Below are 16,606 nucleotides of genomic sequence, written 5' to 3'. Positions count from 1 at the left end.
CTGCCCCTCTGCCCACGCCCCCAACCCTGGCCCCACTCCACAGCGAGCGTGCTGGGTGGCCCTGGCGTCTCTGGCTCGCCTGAGACACACGCCAAGCCTGCTGGGTGTGGCCGTCACTCCAGTCCTTGGGGACACAGGGATGAAAAGAGAAGACATGAAGAGCCCGAGAGAAACCAGGCTTCAGTGGAGCGCGGAGACCGCCCTGAGGGCGACCCTCCACGGCCCTCGCCACCCGGGGCCCAGACACTGGGCGCCACAAACACACCGCAGCCGCTTCCAGTGGCCCGGCGGCTCACCCGCACCCCAACGGCACAGTCCCGGCGCCTACTCCATTGTCATGACAGCAAAAGACAATAACCAGATACCAGCTGCCGGGGGCGTTCACAGGCGGAAGCCCAGGACAACGCTGTGCCTTCCCATCAGCTTAACAGAGCTCCTCTGCCAGGCAAATCTACAGGAAATCATTGGGAGCTCAGAAAATCAAATCAGCATTACATGAACCTAATTTTCTCATGATGCTAATTCCAGGAGCCCATTTGTGCTGGCCACTGCTCTGGAAAACAGGGAGAACGCTCTGGGGCCGGAGGGCGGCGCTCACATCTGGAAAGCATGGAGGAAGCCCCCGCGGGGCAGAAGTGTTACAGGACACGTGCGATGTCTCTTCAGGCAGTGGGAGGAAGGGGGTCTCGAGGAACAGGGCTAAGGGGAGCAGAGACAGGGTCGGGACAGTGGGCTCCCAAAGAAAACCAGCTTTGCAGGACAGGGCGAAGCGCCCCACAGCCCTGAAGGGCTCTGGGAGGGAGCTCCCACTCTGTGCCCTGGGCTGGGCGCCAGCACCCAAAGCACTGGGCTCAGCAGGGGCGGCACGAAGTGCCCTTGGAACCACGGGGCCCTGGGCGTGGGCCCTCCTCGGGGCTAAAGTAAAGGACGCGCCTGCGCCCCGAACATGGCGACATCTAGACTGAGGCGCTCGAGTCCACCCTGCCCCGCGAATGCTCACCCCATAAGAGTCCCGGGGACTTGTGAACATGCGATCAAACACAAAGTCCATGTTGGCCATCTTCATGGCGGCCCTGCAACAAGCGAGACAGGCCGGCTCAGCTCTAGACCAGACCGAGGCGCAGGTGAAGGGTGGGCGGCACGTGGGGTGGGGCCAGCACCTGTTCAGGAAGAGGACACCGCGGATCATCTCGTAGGGATTGGCCCGGGTGCGAGCTCGCCGCATCTCCTCCCCGTCCAGGACGTCAAACACCGTCTGCCCGAAGAGGACCAGAGCCTCCAGGGAGCCGCCCTGGCCCAGCACAGGAGGCCCAGCCACGGCCCCCACGGAGCTGGGCTCCCACCGCACCTCAGGCCTCGGGGCTGCTGTGCGACCCAAGATGCTAAGTCACCCACCCTCAGCTGCCTCACCTGTAAGGAGGAAAAACAAAAGGAAGCTGGCACCTGGAAGGTGGGGACCGGGCACCCCAGGGCTGTGCCCTGGCGCCGCGAACCCAAAGCAACTGGCCCCACCCGACTGCAGCCCGCCAGGGCCCAGGGTTCTGAGTCCGGCTCGCTCCGCTGGGGCACGCTGAGCAGGGAAAGAAACCCAGTGCAGTCTTCCGAGGGCACCTGCGGGAGAGCCTCCCTTCTGCCATCCTCCCCGGCTCCTGAGAGCCGACACCTCTGTGTACCCCAACCCACGTCTGCCGCAGGTGAGCCCGGGCCTCCTCCCTCCAGCCCTCCCCCTTGCCAGGCGGCGCACCACGGCCGCGCCCTGCCCCCCTAGCGCCAAGGGAGCACTCCTCCCCAGAGTCACGCACGGGACACTCAAGTCCAACTGAGGCACCTGGCCCGAGAACTCAGCCAAAAAGCTGAGAAACTGGGCTTGAACCTGAAGCTCAAGAATGATTCCCCATGTCCAGCTGCCCAGGGCCTAACTGCGATGAGCCGAGCCCCAGGGCCAGGCCAGGAGTCCACGCGGCCGGAGGGAGGGCCCAGGGCCGCCCGCCCGCCTCACCTTGCACTGCAGGACGCTGTGCAGGAGCTCCTCCCCGCAGAACTCCGTCTCGTCCTCGATCTCCATCTTCCTCTAGAGGAGGAAGAGTGAATGAGCGCGAGTGGCCGAGGGAGGCAGGACGCGAGGCTCCAGGAGCAGACAGGAGGGGCTGGGCCACTCCCGTCCCCACCCCGCGGAGGCCGTCTCCACGTCTCCACGGGTGCAGCAGGTCCTGGGGCTGGGGCCAGCACCGCGGGCGCACGGCCGGGCACACCGAGCGCGGAGCGGGCCAGGGCGCCCCGTGGGGAAGCACGCGGGAAGGCGGTGGCCAGCTGCCTCTCCTGGAGCGCCCGCGTGGGGTCAGCCGCCTTCAGCGGGCCTCCAGGGCCACTGCACTTCGAGCACTACTGCCGAGAGCACGCTGATTTGGTAGCCATCCACTTTATTCTCAAGACTACTCCCAGGATGAGATCAAACGCCATCTTCACTCTCTTCATGTACCTGGCCGGTGGCCTCTCCAGCGAGCACCGAGAGGGGCCAGAGGTCAGACTCACATCCGCCTCGCGACTGGAACGGCTGGAAGTGAGCCCCGTGGGCAGCCCTGGGGCACGCTCGCAAGTCTGGACACGGCCCCGCTCCCTGGACCCACTGGCTTCCACACACACCCAAGTCAAGGCGCAGGGGCTGGGCACCGCAGCACCAAGGTGTTCTGAACGCCTACCTTCCCCACCGCCATCCAGCTGCTCATCTCCTGGGTGTCCGGGATCTCGGTGGTGCACTCTGGGAACCATGACACCTGTTCACAGGCACTGGGCTGCAAACCAGAGAGAGGCATAAGCTGGATCCCCGGGGCTCTGTCCAGCTCCCAGGCCCAGAACTGTGCGGCAGGACTCGACTGGGAGGCTGTGCCGCTGCAGCCCTCCGCGGCAGTGAGACGGGAGCTGAAAGCCAAACCCCGAGGCGCCTCCCCATCGCCAGGGTTCCTGCACTGCTTCCAGTATTACTGATGGGTACCACTTATGTGCCAAGGGCAACAGACAGACCCTGGCCCACGGGTTTGCAATCAGCACAGAGACAGAGAAGTGAGCGGTTTCACTAACTAGATTGATGACTCTCACTCACCGCTGAGGCTGGCCTTGAACCTGTGATCCTCCTCTCTCAGCCTCCCAAGTACTGGGATCATAGGCATGCACCATCACACTGAGCTCTGCAGACGTGTGTGTGTGTGTGTGTGTGTGTGTGTGTGTGTGTGTGTGGCACTGGGGACTGAATCCAGGGGCATTTTACCTCTGATGTACACCGCAAGCCGTATCTTAGTTTTATTTGGAAACAGGGTCTCTCACTAGATTGATGAGAGTCTCAGTACTTGCTGAGGCTAGCCTTGAACCTGTGATCCCCCTGTCTTAGTCTCACAAGTACTGGGATTAGAAGCGTGCACCACCATGATTCGAAGAACTTTTAAAAGTTCTGGTGCCTAGGCCAGGCGTGGTGGCGCACGCTTGTAATCCCTGCGTTTAGGAGGCGGAGACAGGAGGATGGCGCTGGTTCAGAGCCAGCCTTGCTGGCTTAAGAGACCCTATTTCCACATAAAAAGGTAAAAAAATAGGTCTCGGAGTGTAGCCCGTGGGAGTGTATCCCAGAGGTAGAAGGGCTTCCAGGAACCCCAGTACCACCAAAAAAAAAAAAAAAAAAAAAAAAAAAGGTTCTGGTAGATGGACACTGGGTATATATTTTAAAAAGTCATGAGACTGCCAGGCGTGGTGGTACAGGAGCACCTGCGCCACCTGGGGTGCAACTCCCAGCCCCCAAAAGAAAAGTCCCTGGATGTCCCACCGACATCTAGCGCAGGCTAGAGAGAGGTGGCTCATCACCCTAACCAGGTGGCTAGCCTGCACGGGCAGCTTCAGCCCCCTCCGAGCAAGGCGGAGGGCCGCCACCGCACCGGAGCAGCGAGACGCAAGGCAGCACTGATGCTCTGGAAGGCTTACAACAGCACCAGAGTGCGAGGCCTTGAGGACGGGCATGGGCCGGCAACAGAGAAAGATTTGAAAGGAAAATCACTGAATCCTTTTGTCCAGGAACCCAGCTGTGACATGCGTTTCTTCTAGTCAAGTTTACCACCGTTAGGCACAAATGTCCATTAGGAACCAGAGAGAAATCAGCTCATAGACACTTAAGACACTCCTTCATTGAGCAAAAGCTGACTCAGCCTCACCATGCGCATTAGGCCACCACCCGCCCGTCACCCTGGCCCTGGAAGGCTGAGGAAGGAGGATCACAGGTTCAAGGCCAGCCTCAGCAGCTTAGCAAGATTCTCCACACCTTGCTGAGACCGTGTTTCCCTGGATTCAATCCCCAGTACCAACCCTCAAAAAAAAAAGGTATGATATAAATAAATGAATAAAAATATAAAAATAAAATTTCAATATGACCTTGTGCCATGAAAGCATAAGTATCTCTTTTTAACACAGCTCAAGCAAATAGACTAAACCCACAGTAGAAAAGCTCTATGAGCCAGGTGTGGTGACACATGCTTGGAATCCCAGTATCTAAGAGGCTGAGACAGGAGGATCACAGGTTTAAGGACAGCCTCAGCAGGTAGCGAGACTCTCATCAACCAAAGGAGACCCTGTTTCAAAATAAAAACAAAATAGGGCTGGGGGTGTAGCTTGGAGGTAGAATGCCCCTGGGTGCAACCCCGCTGTGGAGGACTGGCGGCCTGCTCCTGCTCGCGGCCTGTGTGAGCCTCTCAGCAGAGGGAGCCCGCCGCCTGGCAGGTTCCTCACTCCACTTGTACAGAGCCGCACCTTCGTACTGAAGTTCTCTGTAAAGCCAAGCCCTGCGCTCCAGGTCCTTTCCTACTGGTCACAGAGTCCTCAAAAGCAGCAGGAGTCTGGCAGAGCACGGCCCTACCTGCTCCCGTCCTCCACTTTCCCTTCTGGGCGGCCCCCGCACCTCCATGCCAGGAGCCAGCCCAACCCCGCTGCATCTCCCATTGCCGCTAGAGGCCCGTGTGCTAAGGTTCCATACGGCACAGGCCAGGAACACACGGCTCTGCCGCTCTCCCCGACAGTTACCTCCGGCTCGTCCCGCCAGTCCACGTTCAGCTCCTGATCGAAGCCCCGCAGCGTCAGGCCCAGCCCTCTCCGACCTTTCTGGTTAGAGGCCTCCACGATATCCTTCCGACCTTGGCTGTATTTACCCAATCCTTCTCCTTCCCGGAAGCCCATTTTGGCCTGAAAAAGAAAAGTGATGGAGCCCAATCAGCTCGGCCCATAGACCTCTGTGTACCCACGCACCCCACATGTCGTCACTGAGCCCTGAGCAGCACAGATGAGCAGGGCCTGGCCGGGAAAGAGGGATAAACAAGCAACTGAGGCGTCACCGAGGGGAAGGTCTGGCGCCCGTGACTCCAAAGGTAAAATCTAGGGCAACCAGACGCTGGATAAATGAGACAGGATCACGCAGCGCTAATTAAAAGCACCCAGAGCACTTCATGAGTCTCACTGGACACTTGCACAACTCACCCTTCAGTTAATCTGACTGATTAAGTGAAAAGCAGATTCACAGTACAGTTGAGAAAAAGAACATGATTTAAAATGTTACAGCTTTCACAGTAAATCCGACCCTACCTCAGCTAGTCACAGCCTTGGTAGGCAAGGATAACGAGGAACTGCGGAAGCCCACTCAATTTCAAGATGAACTGGAGTCCTGCTTCACGCAGAACCAAGGCATGGGAGGACCTAAGGTCCTGGGGCAGAAACACTTACTGTTAAGTTCCAGCACTGTCCATAAGCCCACGTGCCCTTGAGGTACTGGGCTAGGTGCATAGCCCAAATCCCAAGCTCCACAGACTCTTACCTACTGAGAGAACGCCAATCCCAGTAAGATCTAATTCCCCAAGGGTCAGTATTCCCTCTGGACCAGCTCAAGAGCCCCCACACGCTCTTCCCAAAGGAGAAGAGGCTGACCAAGTCACAGGCTTCCACGGCCTGGGCAGCCAGATGGAGTCCTGGCCTACGACTTCAGGGGTGGCAGCAGAGCGGGGTATCGACTGACATTCCTGAGGGATGTGGGCAGGCCTCCCTGCTCGCCTTCCTTCTGGTGATGGGCAGGGGAAGGCTAGGAAGGGAAGCTGGCCTTCTCTGCGTTCAGGAGAGCAGAGCTCAGTCGTGTTACGTCTGCAGAAGTTCATCTCCAGAGCCAATGCTCACAGCATGAAGTCTCTTTACCCAGTGCCACACGTCCACGTTTACAGAGGCGTGTTCACGTGCACAGCTGACGACTCATCTTAAGGGTGCCAAAGGTGAGCCTGTCTGGACAGGAGTGGCAGGCCTCCGCAGCCACCTCCCATAGAGAAGGGGTCATGCTCTTATCAGCTGAACGCCTTCCTTCCTCCCTCCCTCCCCGCCTTCTTTCTTTGTGGGGCACTAGGGGTTCTAACTCTGAGCTACAGCCCCAGCCCTATTTTTTCCTTAATGTTCAACTTATAACAGGGTCTCACTGAGTTGCTGAAGCCCGCCGTGCGGTCGTCCTGTCTCAGCCTCTCCGATACTGGGAGACAAGCGTGCACCACCACGCCCAGCTCCCACTGAACTTCAGTAGCCGGCGCACAGAAGAAAAGCCTGTGCCCACTCGTTTCTCACACCAGCCCACGCCGCCCGCTGCTCACTGCGCAGGCAGCTGCAGCACCCAGGGCAAGCGCCAACGTACCATGAGCTTCTGGGAGACGCTGTTGTACATGGAGTAGCGGGAAGAGGTCCCCTCCACGAGAGAGTCTGCCTTGAATGCATCGTCGAAGGAGTCAGAGCCGCGCGGCTTCCCCTCCGTCTCACTGTCAGACTCACTTAGGCTTACGGAAGATACTGGGAAAGGAAGAGGGAAAGGTTCAGACGCGCTCACGGCACAAAACAGCCTCTAGACATGCAGTCTTCATTCGCTCCAGGCAGTATTCAGTATAAGCACTCCAGACATTGTCCAAGGGTATTGCTCAAGCACACATACTGCACATTTACTAGACAGTGTCCAAGCTAGTCTCCACCTTTCACCAGCCATGTAGTCTTTTTTCTTTCTTCCTTTTTTTTTAGTACTAGGGGCATTCTACCTCCAAGCTACACACTACACTCCCAGCCCTATTTTTTATTCTTTATTTTGAAACAAGGTCTTACTAAGTTGCAGAAGGCCTCACTAAGTAGCTGAGACTGGCCACAAACCATGATCCTCCTGTCTCAGCCTCCCACATACTGGGATTTACAAGTGTGCACCACCACGTCCAGCCCCAGCCTTGTAATGTTTTGCAAGTCACTGGACATTTCCTAATGGCACCTGGCACATGGGGCTCAAAAACAAGGGTTTATTTCCCACCTTTTCAATTTCTTCACTCCAAAACTGGGATGGGGAAGCTGGGTGTGGTGGTGCACACTGGTAATCCCAGTATTCAGGAGGCTGAGACAGGAGGACCAGGGTTCACAGACAGCCTCAGCTACTACAGGCTCTGTGCACCTCAGTGAAACTGTTTCAAAATAAAGAATAAAAAAATAGAGTTGGGGGGTGTAGCATGGAGGTAGAATGCCCCTGGGACGGTGAGACCAACCTGGCAGATTGTTTAAAGATGAAATTATGTATGTGAAAGTACACTGACTGAAGACATTATTGCTGCTGCTTATGTGACATAGAGCAGTCATTCTTTGACTAGTGTTCTGAATGTCTCCTGTACGTGAATGTACCAAGTCTTTTTCTATGTTTGGGAAATTCCCTGAAATTATATCTCTATACCCTTTGTTGGTGCTTCTAGTGTCTCCACAGTGCCGCATCTCACCCACAGCGCCAGACATCCTTAGAGCCAGGTATCACTGTCCTCACTAGTCAGGGCTCTAGGCAGCAGGAGTGCGATCACTGCCAGCTGTGTCCCCAACACCTGGATGAGGCTCTCCCCAGTGGACATTAGTGAAGCACTCACCGTGCGAATTCAAGACCCACCAGCAAGGTGGCCTTCCCCGAGGACTACAGAGCGTTTCCTCATGCAAGCAGCGCCAGATGCTGAGGCCTCCACCGTCTAAGGGTGCGGGTGGGAGACCTGCATGCTACAGCAGGGCTAGGATTTACCCCACTCGCCCCACTCCCACTCGGCTGAAACAGAGCATGGCAGAGCCAGAACACGGCTACCACACTGTTCAGGACCTGTGTAACGGGTCCATGCTAACACAAGAGTCTACTATGCAGAAGTAACAACTGTCAGAGAACTTAATCTAACAGATAGGAGAAATATGCATTCTTTCTTTTCTTTTCTTTTTGTGGTACTGGGGATGGAACCCAGGGGCTTTTCTACCTCCGGGCTATACTCCCAGACCTATTTTATACTTTTTATACTTTATTTTGAAAAAGGGTCTAAGTTGCTGAGAGCCTCACTAAGTAGCTGAGGCTGGCTTTGAACCTGCATCATCCTCCTGTCTCAGCCTCCCAAGTGGCGGGTGGTGGGGATAAAAGCATGTGCCACCAGGCCTGGTGAAATATGCATTTATGCATTTTCTAAATAAATAAAGAATAGAGCACTTTGCAAAAGAAAGAAAAGGCAAGTGAACACATGTGGGCAAAAATCAGAGTAACAAAGTCAGCCTCGGCAACCTAGAGAGGCGCTCAGCAACCTGGTGAGAGTGTTTCAAAAATAAAGCCGGGCGTAGTGGCTCACAAATGTGATCCCAGCATTCGGGAGGCTGAGACAGAAGGATCGTGGTTTGAGGATGGCTGTCAGCTACTTATTGAGGCCCTTTACAACTCAGTGAGACCTTGTTTCAAAATAAAGAATAAAAAATAGGGCTGGGGGTGTAGCTTGGAGGTAGAATGCCCCTGGGTTCCATCCCCAGTACCGCAAAAAATAAAATACGGATGGGGTAACTCAGAGGTGGAATGCCCCTAGATTCAATCCCATTCCAAAAAAAAAAATATTCTGGCTTCTAATTAGTTAGAGAAGGGCTGGCTGCCAGTGCCTGTACAGCACACGGTCCTCCTCGTGAAGTGGCTGCTCAGGTCTCCTATCGAGACCCGCCTTGCTCGCAGGGACCAAAGCAGCGTACATCAACAGTGCCACTCTGAAGGAAAGGCCCAGAACATTAACAATGAGTAACCATGGGAACTGAGAGGCGAGGCGATATTGATTTTCTGTCTTGTACTGCTCTACATTTGTGAGACACAGGAATATATTCATTTGAAAATCAGGGTAGCCGGCCATGGTGTCGCACACTGTAATTCCAGTACTTGGGAGGCTGAGACATGAGGATCGCTGTTCAAGGCCGGTCTCAGCCTCAGCCTCGGGGGTGTAGCTCGGAGATACACCCCTGGGTTCCACCCCCTCGGTACCGCAAAAAAAAAAAAAGAAAGAAAGAAAGAAAGAAAGAAAGAAAGAAAGAAAGAAAGAAAGGTGTGGGAAGCTGGGTGTGGAGAAGCGGGGCGCGGTAGTACACACCTGTAATCCCAGGACTTGGGAGGCTGCAGGTTCAAGTCTAGTCTCTTTTCCTTCTTTCTCTTTCTTCTTCTTTTTTTTTTTTTTTTGGTGGTACTGGGGTTCCTGGAAGCCCTTCTACCTCCGGGCTACACTCCCAGACCCATTTTTATATTTTTATTTGGAAACAGGGTCTCTTAAGCCAGCGAGGCTGGCTTCGAACCTGCGCGATCCTCCTGTCCCCGCCTCCCGAGCGCGGGGATGACAAGCGTGCCCGCCACGCCCGGCTAAGTCTAGTCTCAAAAATGTAATGCGACTATCTCTCGGAAACCTAGCAAGACCTTGTTTCAAAATGAAAAACAATGAAACAGAGCTGTAGGGTAAAAATGCCCCAGGTTCCATCCCCAGTACAAAAAAAAGTGTAGAAATGTGCTGGTGGAAAAGCAAGTAAACCTTATTTCTCTCTTGTGTGCCACATACAGAGCCAGCTCTTGACGTCATTTAAGGGGAAGTCCGCACACAAGCCCTGATCCCACAGGCGTCATGGCCACTGCTTGGTCCTGTCCAGGCCCTTGGGGGCAGGCTCTGGAGACAAAGGAGGGAAGCGAGAGGACGTGGCCACGGAGCAGCCTCGCCACTGAGACCGGCGAGGAGGAGCAGGCAAGTCTAATGAGGGTGTAAATCAACAGGAGTAATACGGTCGGTCTATTAAAATCATTAGTTTCACTAAGAACTTGCCAGCGCTGGCTGACATTCCCATTTACCTCCCCAGGAGTTCCCTTCCAAACCTAACAGAGGGCCCAAAACATTATTTAGGGTTTTCATTTAAGACTTCTTCTCTACCTGATAGAAACTGCTATTAAGTCATTTGAAGAAGAAAGGTTCACGTTGAGGGGAACCAGAGGCCCGGCTATTGGCATAGCTACTCACAAGGTAACAGGGTAAACATGCTACAGTCAAAATGACAGTGCCGTGCCAGGCGTGGAGCACACGCCTGCCACTCTAGGACTGGGAGAATGGGAAGGACCATCTTGCAACTCAGTGAGACCCTGTTTCAAAATAAAATAATAGCCGGGCATGGTGGCGCACACTTGTAATCCCACGTGGGAGGCTGAGACAGGAGGACCGTAGGTTCAAAGCCAGCCTCGGCAACTTAGCAAGGCCCTTCGCAACTTAGTGAGACCCTGTTTCCAAATAAGAAATAAAAATCCGAGGTAGAATGCCTCTGGGTTCAATTCCTAGTGCCACAAAAAATAAAACAATGAAATAATAAAAAGAAAGCCAAGTCAGGCATGGTGGGCATGCTTGTCATCCCAGCATTCGGGAGGCTGAGACAGGAGGATGTGGGTTCGTGGCCAGCCTCAGCTACTTAGTGAGGCCCTCTGCAACTCAGCGAGACCCTGTTTCAAAATGAAGAATAAAAATAGGGCTGGGGTATAGCTTAGAGGTAGAATGCCCCTGGGTTCCATCCCCAGACCCCCTCCCCCAAAAAAAAGCCAGGAACAAGAGAGAGAGGCTGCTCCAACCGTAGATGACGGTAACACGCGCACAGAAGAATAAACTTTATGAATTTTTTTTTTTGCAATACTGAGGACCTCTAAGCTACACCCCAAACCCTATTTTTTATTTTTTATTTTTTGGTGTGTGTGTGTGTGTGTGGTACTGGGGTGGGACCCAGGGGCTTTCTACCTCCGGGTTATACTCCCAGTCCTATTTTGTACTTTATTTTGAAACAGGGTCTCACTAAGTAGCTGAGGCTGGCTTTGAACCTGTGCGATCCTCCTGTCTCAGCCTCCCAAGCGCGGGGATTACAAGCGTGTGCCACCAGGCCCGGCTTCTTTTTAATTCTTTATTTTGAAACAGGGCCTAAGTAGCTGGGGTTGGCCAGGAACCTGTGATCCTCCTGTCTCAGCCTCCAAGCACTGGAGTTACAAGTGTGCGCCACCACACCGGGCTAAATTATGAACTGTAATAAGCATCACCTGCTGCCTAACAATGGCAAGGGACGCACTCATCCTGTTCAAAGACTCACTCTCTCCTTCCTGTCAGACAAATGGCCACTCGTTAGAGCAATTTAAACAGACACCGATACAGGGAGCTTTTGATTAAGGTCATGCGTCTGGGCTGACAGGAAAGCGACGCTGCTGCAGGGCGGGCAGACTACTGAGGGAGGCAGAGGCGAGGCGCTGCGCATGTGCGCGGGGCGGCGTCCAGGGCCGGCGCGGAGCCCGAGCGCCCACAGGGAGACGGGACTGCTCAGCGTCTGCCAGCTTACCCGTGAGAAACAAACAAAGAGAACAAAATGGCCTCTCCTGCCTCTCAACGGCCAGTTTCCCAGAGTCTCCTTACAACCTGGAATGCCTTCCAATCCCCTTGGAATCCTCCAAAGAACACGCGCCGCGCTGCCCGACACACCCTCCTCGTCTCTACTCTAGCCGAGTGGCACGTCACTGGGCGGCGACCGCGGGCCTTGAGAAGAACGAAAACCAAACGAGCGGATTAAACTGCGCGAGCTCCCGATCAGGAACGATTCATGCCCTCACTGATGAGGAGAGGAGGCTCCGAGAGGCAGAGCAGGGAGCTCTGGCTTGCCTCCATGTCCCTGACTCCGAGCACAGAACTGAGGCTGCAGACCCGTGAGAAAGGCCCCGACCCCGGTCCTGCGGCTCGGACGGAGAGAGCACGCTGTTCAGAACAGGAGCTGACACACACACAGACTCAACAAAGGAAAAGCCGTGCAGGACTGGCCCGCAAACAGAAGATGTGAAACGTGCGAGCCTCCTGAAAGAGACAGCCCTGTGACCTCTCAGCAACTCTGTCCCTCAACGTTTACCCAGCCCTTGCCCCTGAGTCTGGGGAGTCTGGGGCACAAAGGCAGCCTGGCTAACCTGGTCCCAAATTCCTGAGCGACTGCACTGCGAGAGGCGCCCTCCTCACAGGAGTCCACCTGGGGAAACCTGGCTACTGGGCTGCCTCTGCCTCGTCTCTGCCGACGAGACCGCAGCCTCCTGTCACCGGCCGCGGACCGGCCTTCCACAGCCAGCCGGTCCTGACTGAGGGGTGCGGTGCCACCTGCAGAGAAGGCGAAAGCTATGTGGTAAAATGAGAGGGAGTGTGCGTGTGTGTACACGTGCGTGCATGCGCACAGGACGTAGGGGTAATCTGAATTTAGTCACACTTTTTCAAAAGCTTGAAATTTACATCAGACTAGTGGCACGCGCTTGTAATCCTAGCAGTTGGGAGGCTGAGACCGGAGGATCGCGGTTCGCGGACAGCCTTGGCTACTTAGTGAGGCCCTCCGCAACTCAGTGAGACCCTGCTTCAAAATAAAGACTAAAAACATAGGGCTGGAGGTGCGGCTGGGAGGTAGAATGCCCTGGTTCCATCCCCAGACCCGCGCACACACACACACAAAGAACAACCTAGCCTTAGACACTCCCTCCCTTTACCTGGGAGCTCGCTCCTGACCTCAAGGAGTTGCGACCTGAGAGCAAAGGTCTGAGGACCAGGCTCCTCCAGCGCTGAGCTCATCGGCTCCCCAGACGTTTCTCTCCCAGCACCCGAGCCCACCTCAGGGGCCTCCCTTCACCACGTCCCAGGTGGGAAGCAAAACCTGCCATACGCTGCCTTCTGCTTGGGACGCCAATTGCATACACACACACACACACACACACACACACACACACACCCTACCACCTGGGACCCACCGGGACCTTGTCTGACTTATTTTTTTTGGCAGGCCCTGGCTATACCGCAGGCTGGTGTCTGGCCCCCTGGCAGCCGGCACACCCAGGTGCACAGCACACCGCTCCACTGGCCCAGACCAGCTCTCAGTTGCAGTGGTGAGCAGCTGCTCTTCAGGCCACTGCTGCTTGGGAATAAAGCACTTCCTGCCTCCCGCAGAGAGTGTCAAGCCAGCTGGGCATGGTGGTGCACACCTATAATCCCATTACTTGGGAGGCTGAGACAGAGGGATCACAGGTTCCTGGCCAGCCTCGGCTACTTAGTGAGGCCTCTGTAACCTAGTGAGACCCCGTTTCCAAACATAGAATAAGATATTGGGCTACGGTGTAGCTCGGAGGTAGAATGCCCGAGTGTCAGCCCCTCAGTCGCCGACATTTTACCAAGCTTCCCCCCAGCTTTCCACCAAGCTTCTCCCCAGCTTTCCAGCGAGCCAGTGCAGGATGCCAAGTGTCAGCCCCCCGGGGCACTGGACCCAACAGTGCCCCCCAAAACCATCCAGTGGCCATACTTGAAAACAGGGTCTTTGCAGATATAATCAAGTAAAAAAAAATTAACACTGGATTCGGTGAGTCTGAATTCAATGATTAATGTCTAATCATCAGAAGAGCAAAATGTGCCTGTGTGGTGGACCACACCTGTGATCCAAGAAACTCGGAAGGCCGAGGCAGGAGGAGCCCAAGCTTGAGGCCAGCCTTTGCAACTTAGCAAGACCCTGCCTCAAAACTAAAAAGTAAACTACATATGAGACTACAGTGCACCAATAAAAACACGTACATAAATAAAAAATTTTAAAATAAATAAAAGTAAAGTCGGGCGTAGTGGCGCATACTTATCTCAGCATTTGGGAGGCTGAGTCAGGAGGATCATGGTTCAAGGACAGTCTCAGCTACTTAGTGAGGCCTTTTGCAACTCAGTAAGACCCTATTTCAAAATAAAGAATAAAGCCAGGCGTGGTGGGGCACATTTGTAATCCCCGCGCTTGGGAGGCTGAGACAGGAGGATCTCAAAGGTTCGAAGCCAGCTTCAGCTACTTAGTGAGGCTCTCAGCAACTTAGTGAGACCCTGTTTCCAAATAAAATATAAAATGGGTCTGGGAGGTATAGCCCGGAGGTAGAAAGCCTCTGAGTTCCACCCCCAGTACCACCAAAAAAAAAAAAAAAAAAAAGAATAAAATATCCGGCTAGGGGTGTAGCTCGGATGTAGAATGCCCCTGGGTTCCATCCCTGATACCACAAAAAAACAAGGTAATTAATTAAATAAAAGGTAAAACCAAGCATGGTGGTGCACGCTTATAATTCCAGTACTTGGGAGACTGAGTCAGGAGAATTGTGAGACTCTCATCAACCTAGAGAGACTGTTTTCAAATAAAAGTAAAATAGGTCTGGGGGTGTAGCTCAGTGACAGAGCAGGCTTCCGTTCAGTTCCCAGCAGCACAAAAAAGAAAGGAGGGAAATTTGTGGACAGCAGGCGAGGCAGAGGCAGAGGCTGGCAGGTGTGTCCCTGCGCCGAGACCAAGGCCCCTGCTGTCAGAGGCCACGAGAGCTGTGAAGCGGTCCCAAAGCCCGCAGAGGGAGCAGCAGCCCTGCTCCACCTCGCCGTCCACTCCCAGCACCCCGGAAGAACGAGCCACAGCCGCTTCAGCCAGCCAGCTTGCAGGACATCAGAGGCCTCAGGAAGAAGGGGTGTGTGGAAAGTCGAGCTGGTGCACACAGCACTACTTTTAACTGCTTGTTTTGTTGTTTGTGGTACTGCAGGTTGAACTGAGGGGCAGCCTATCTCCGACCTATACCCCCTACCTTATCTCTTAATTTTTTATTTGAAACAGGGTCTCACTGAGTGGCAGAGGCTGACGTGAACCTCCTCTAGCTGTTATCCCAAGTGCTAGGATTACAGGTAAGTGTAGGCCACCATACCAGCTTCACTGCTTGGCACTGGAAGCGGCTCTAGACACCTCACGATTTCTCAGAAAGCATTTGTGGAAACCGTGAATGTCCACAGCCTAAACAGACAAAGTAAAATGACCCTTCCAACTAGGCAGGGAGATTCTTTGAGCTTAATGTAAAAAAAAAATGTGCTGATGCCCCACGATAGCTGAGGGTTCTGACCACAGACAGGAGCTGAGAAAAGTGCACGTGAGACCTGAGGGTCAGGCCGGGCAGCATGCCCCAGCCCTCCTTCACAAAAGACCCCGGCCTGACCCCGCCGCACACAATCCGCCAAGCTCGCGCTCCTCCTCACCGGCTCCAGGAAGCAAGAGCGCCACCTGCCGAAGAGCCAGCGCAGGGCTGTGGCGCTTCTGGAAAACACCATATTTATTTTTATTGGATTAAGTAGGGGGGTACTGGGGACAGGACCCAGGGGCATTCTATGTCTAAACTATACCCCCATCCCTTTTTATTTATTTTGAAATAGGGTCTCACTAAGCTGCAGAGGCTGTCCTCTCCTCAAACTTGCAATCCTCCCATCTCAGCCTCCCAAACACTGGGATTACTAGCATGTACCACCATGCCTGGATCAATTTTTAAATTTAAAACAAGTTTCCCAAGGTGGGCATGGTGGGCTCAGTGAGACCCTGTTTCAAAATATAGAATAAAAAATAGGAGAGGGGGTGTAGCTCAGAGGTCAAATGCCCCCTGGAGTCCATCCCCAGACCTGCAAAAAAGTTTCCCCACTCTTTTTTTTTTGGTGTGTGTGTGTGGTACTGGATATGGAACACGGAGGCATTCTACCTCCGAGCTACACCCCCAGCCCTATTTTTTATTATTTTGAAACAGGTCTCACTGAATTGCAGAGGGCCTCACTAAGTTGTTAAGCTGTCCACAAACCGTGATCCTCCTGTCTCAGCCTCCCAAATGCTGGGATTACAAGTGTGACCACCACGACAGCTTTGCCCCACTCTCAAAAGGATGACTATACAGCCAACATTTATCTGTAGAATTTGCCTACTTTTCCCCAAGGGGCCATGGACTATATTCTGACCAATCCACGCAGAGATTCCAATAAGCAGACGGCTCAGACCACATGGGCAAGCGTACCTTGTGCTGTGTGACTGGCAGAGGGAGGTGGCTCGTCATCTGATGCGGAGCTGAGGTTCAGGGCGAGCTCTGCAACTCTCTTTTTCTGCTTCTTGATGGGGGCAGTGCATTCTGGGACAGTTCTCTTCATTGTTACTGTAACCATAAATACAGAGAGTCAGCTGCCCTTGGGTTTGAAGCACTAGGGCCAGGGCAGGGATTCCAGCCTAAAGCCTTGAGGGGTGAGAGCTGGCGGGGCCAGGCGTGGCCTGTGGGCGCCACAGCAGCTCCCCTGGGAACGCGGTGCAGGCAGGGTGCTAGCTGGCCAGGCCGTGGTCTTCGACATGAGCTGCTTTTACTGGACAATGTGGTGCTACAGCGCCAGGGTCCCTGGACCACTGGTGTCAGATACCAGAGTCCTGAACCAACTCC

General features: G+C 54.4%; 1 protein-coding gene across 1 annotated transcript in view; it reads right to left on the bottom strand.

Moving 5' to 3' along the window:
* CMTR1 (cap methyltransferase 1) overlaps positions 1–16,340 on the bottom strand; it is a gene marked incomplete at both ends in the record, with an annotated part of 34,462 nt that extends 18,122 nt beyond the window's left edge. The window contains 7 exons of the mRNA XM_080710431.1: positions 1,001–1,073; positions 1,161–1,255; positions 2,000–2,071; positions 2,700–2,792; positions 5,056–5,214; positions 6,692–6,843; positions 16,196–16,340. Coding sequence (XP_080566557.1) covers positions 1,001–1,073; positions 1,161–1,255; positions 2,000–2,071; positions 2,700–2,792; positions 5,056–5,214; positions 6,692–6,843; positions 16,196–16,340 — 789 coding nt within the window. The remainder of the gene's footprint in view (positions 1–1,000; positions 1,074–1,160; positions 1,256–1,999; positions 2,072–2,699; positions 2,793–5,055; positions 5,215–6,691; positions 6,844–16,195) is intronic.
* Positions 16,341–16,606: the final 266 nt, after the last annotated feature.

The sequence above is a fragment of the Muscardinus avellanarius genome (assembly GCF_963383645.1).
Source record: "Muscardinus avellanarius genome assembly, chromosome: 14".
Lineage (NCBI taxonomy): Eukaryota > Metazoa > Chordata > Mammalia > Rodentia > Gliridae > Muscardinus > Muscardinus avellanarius.
This window is presented reverse-complemented; position numbering and strand designations above follow the sequence as displayed.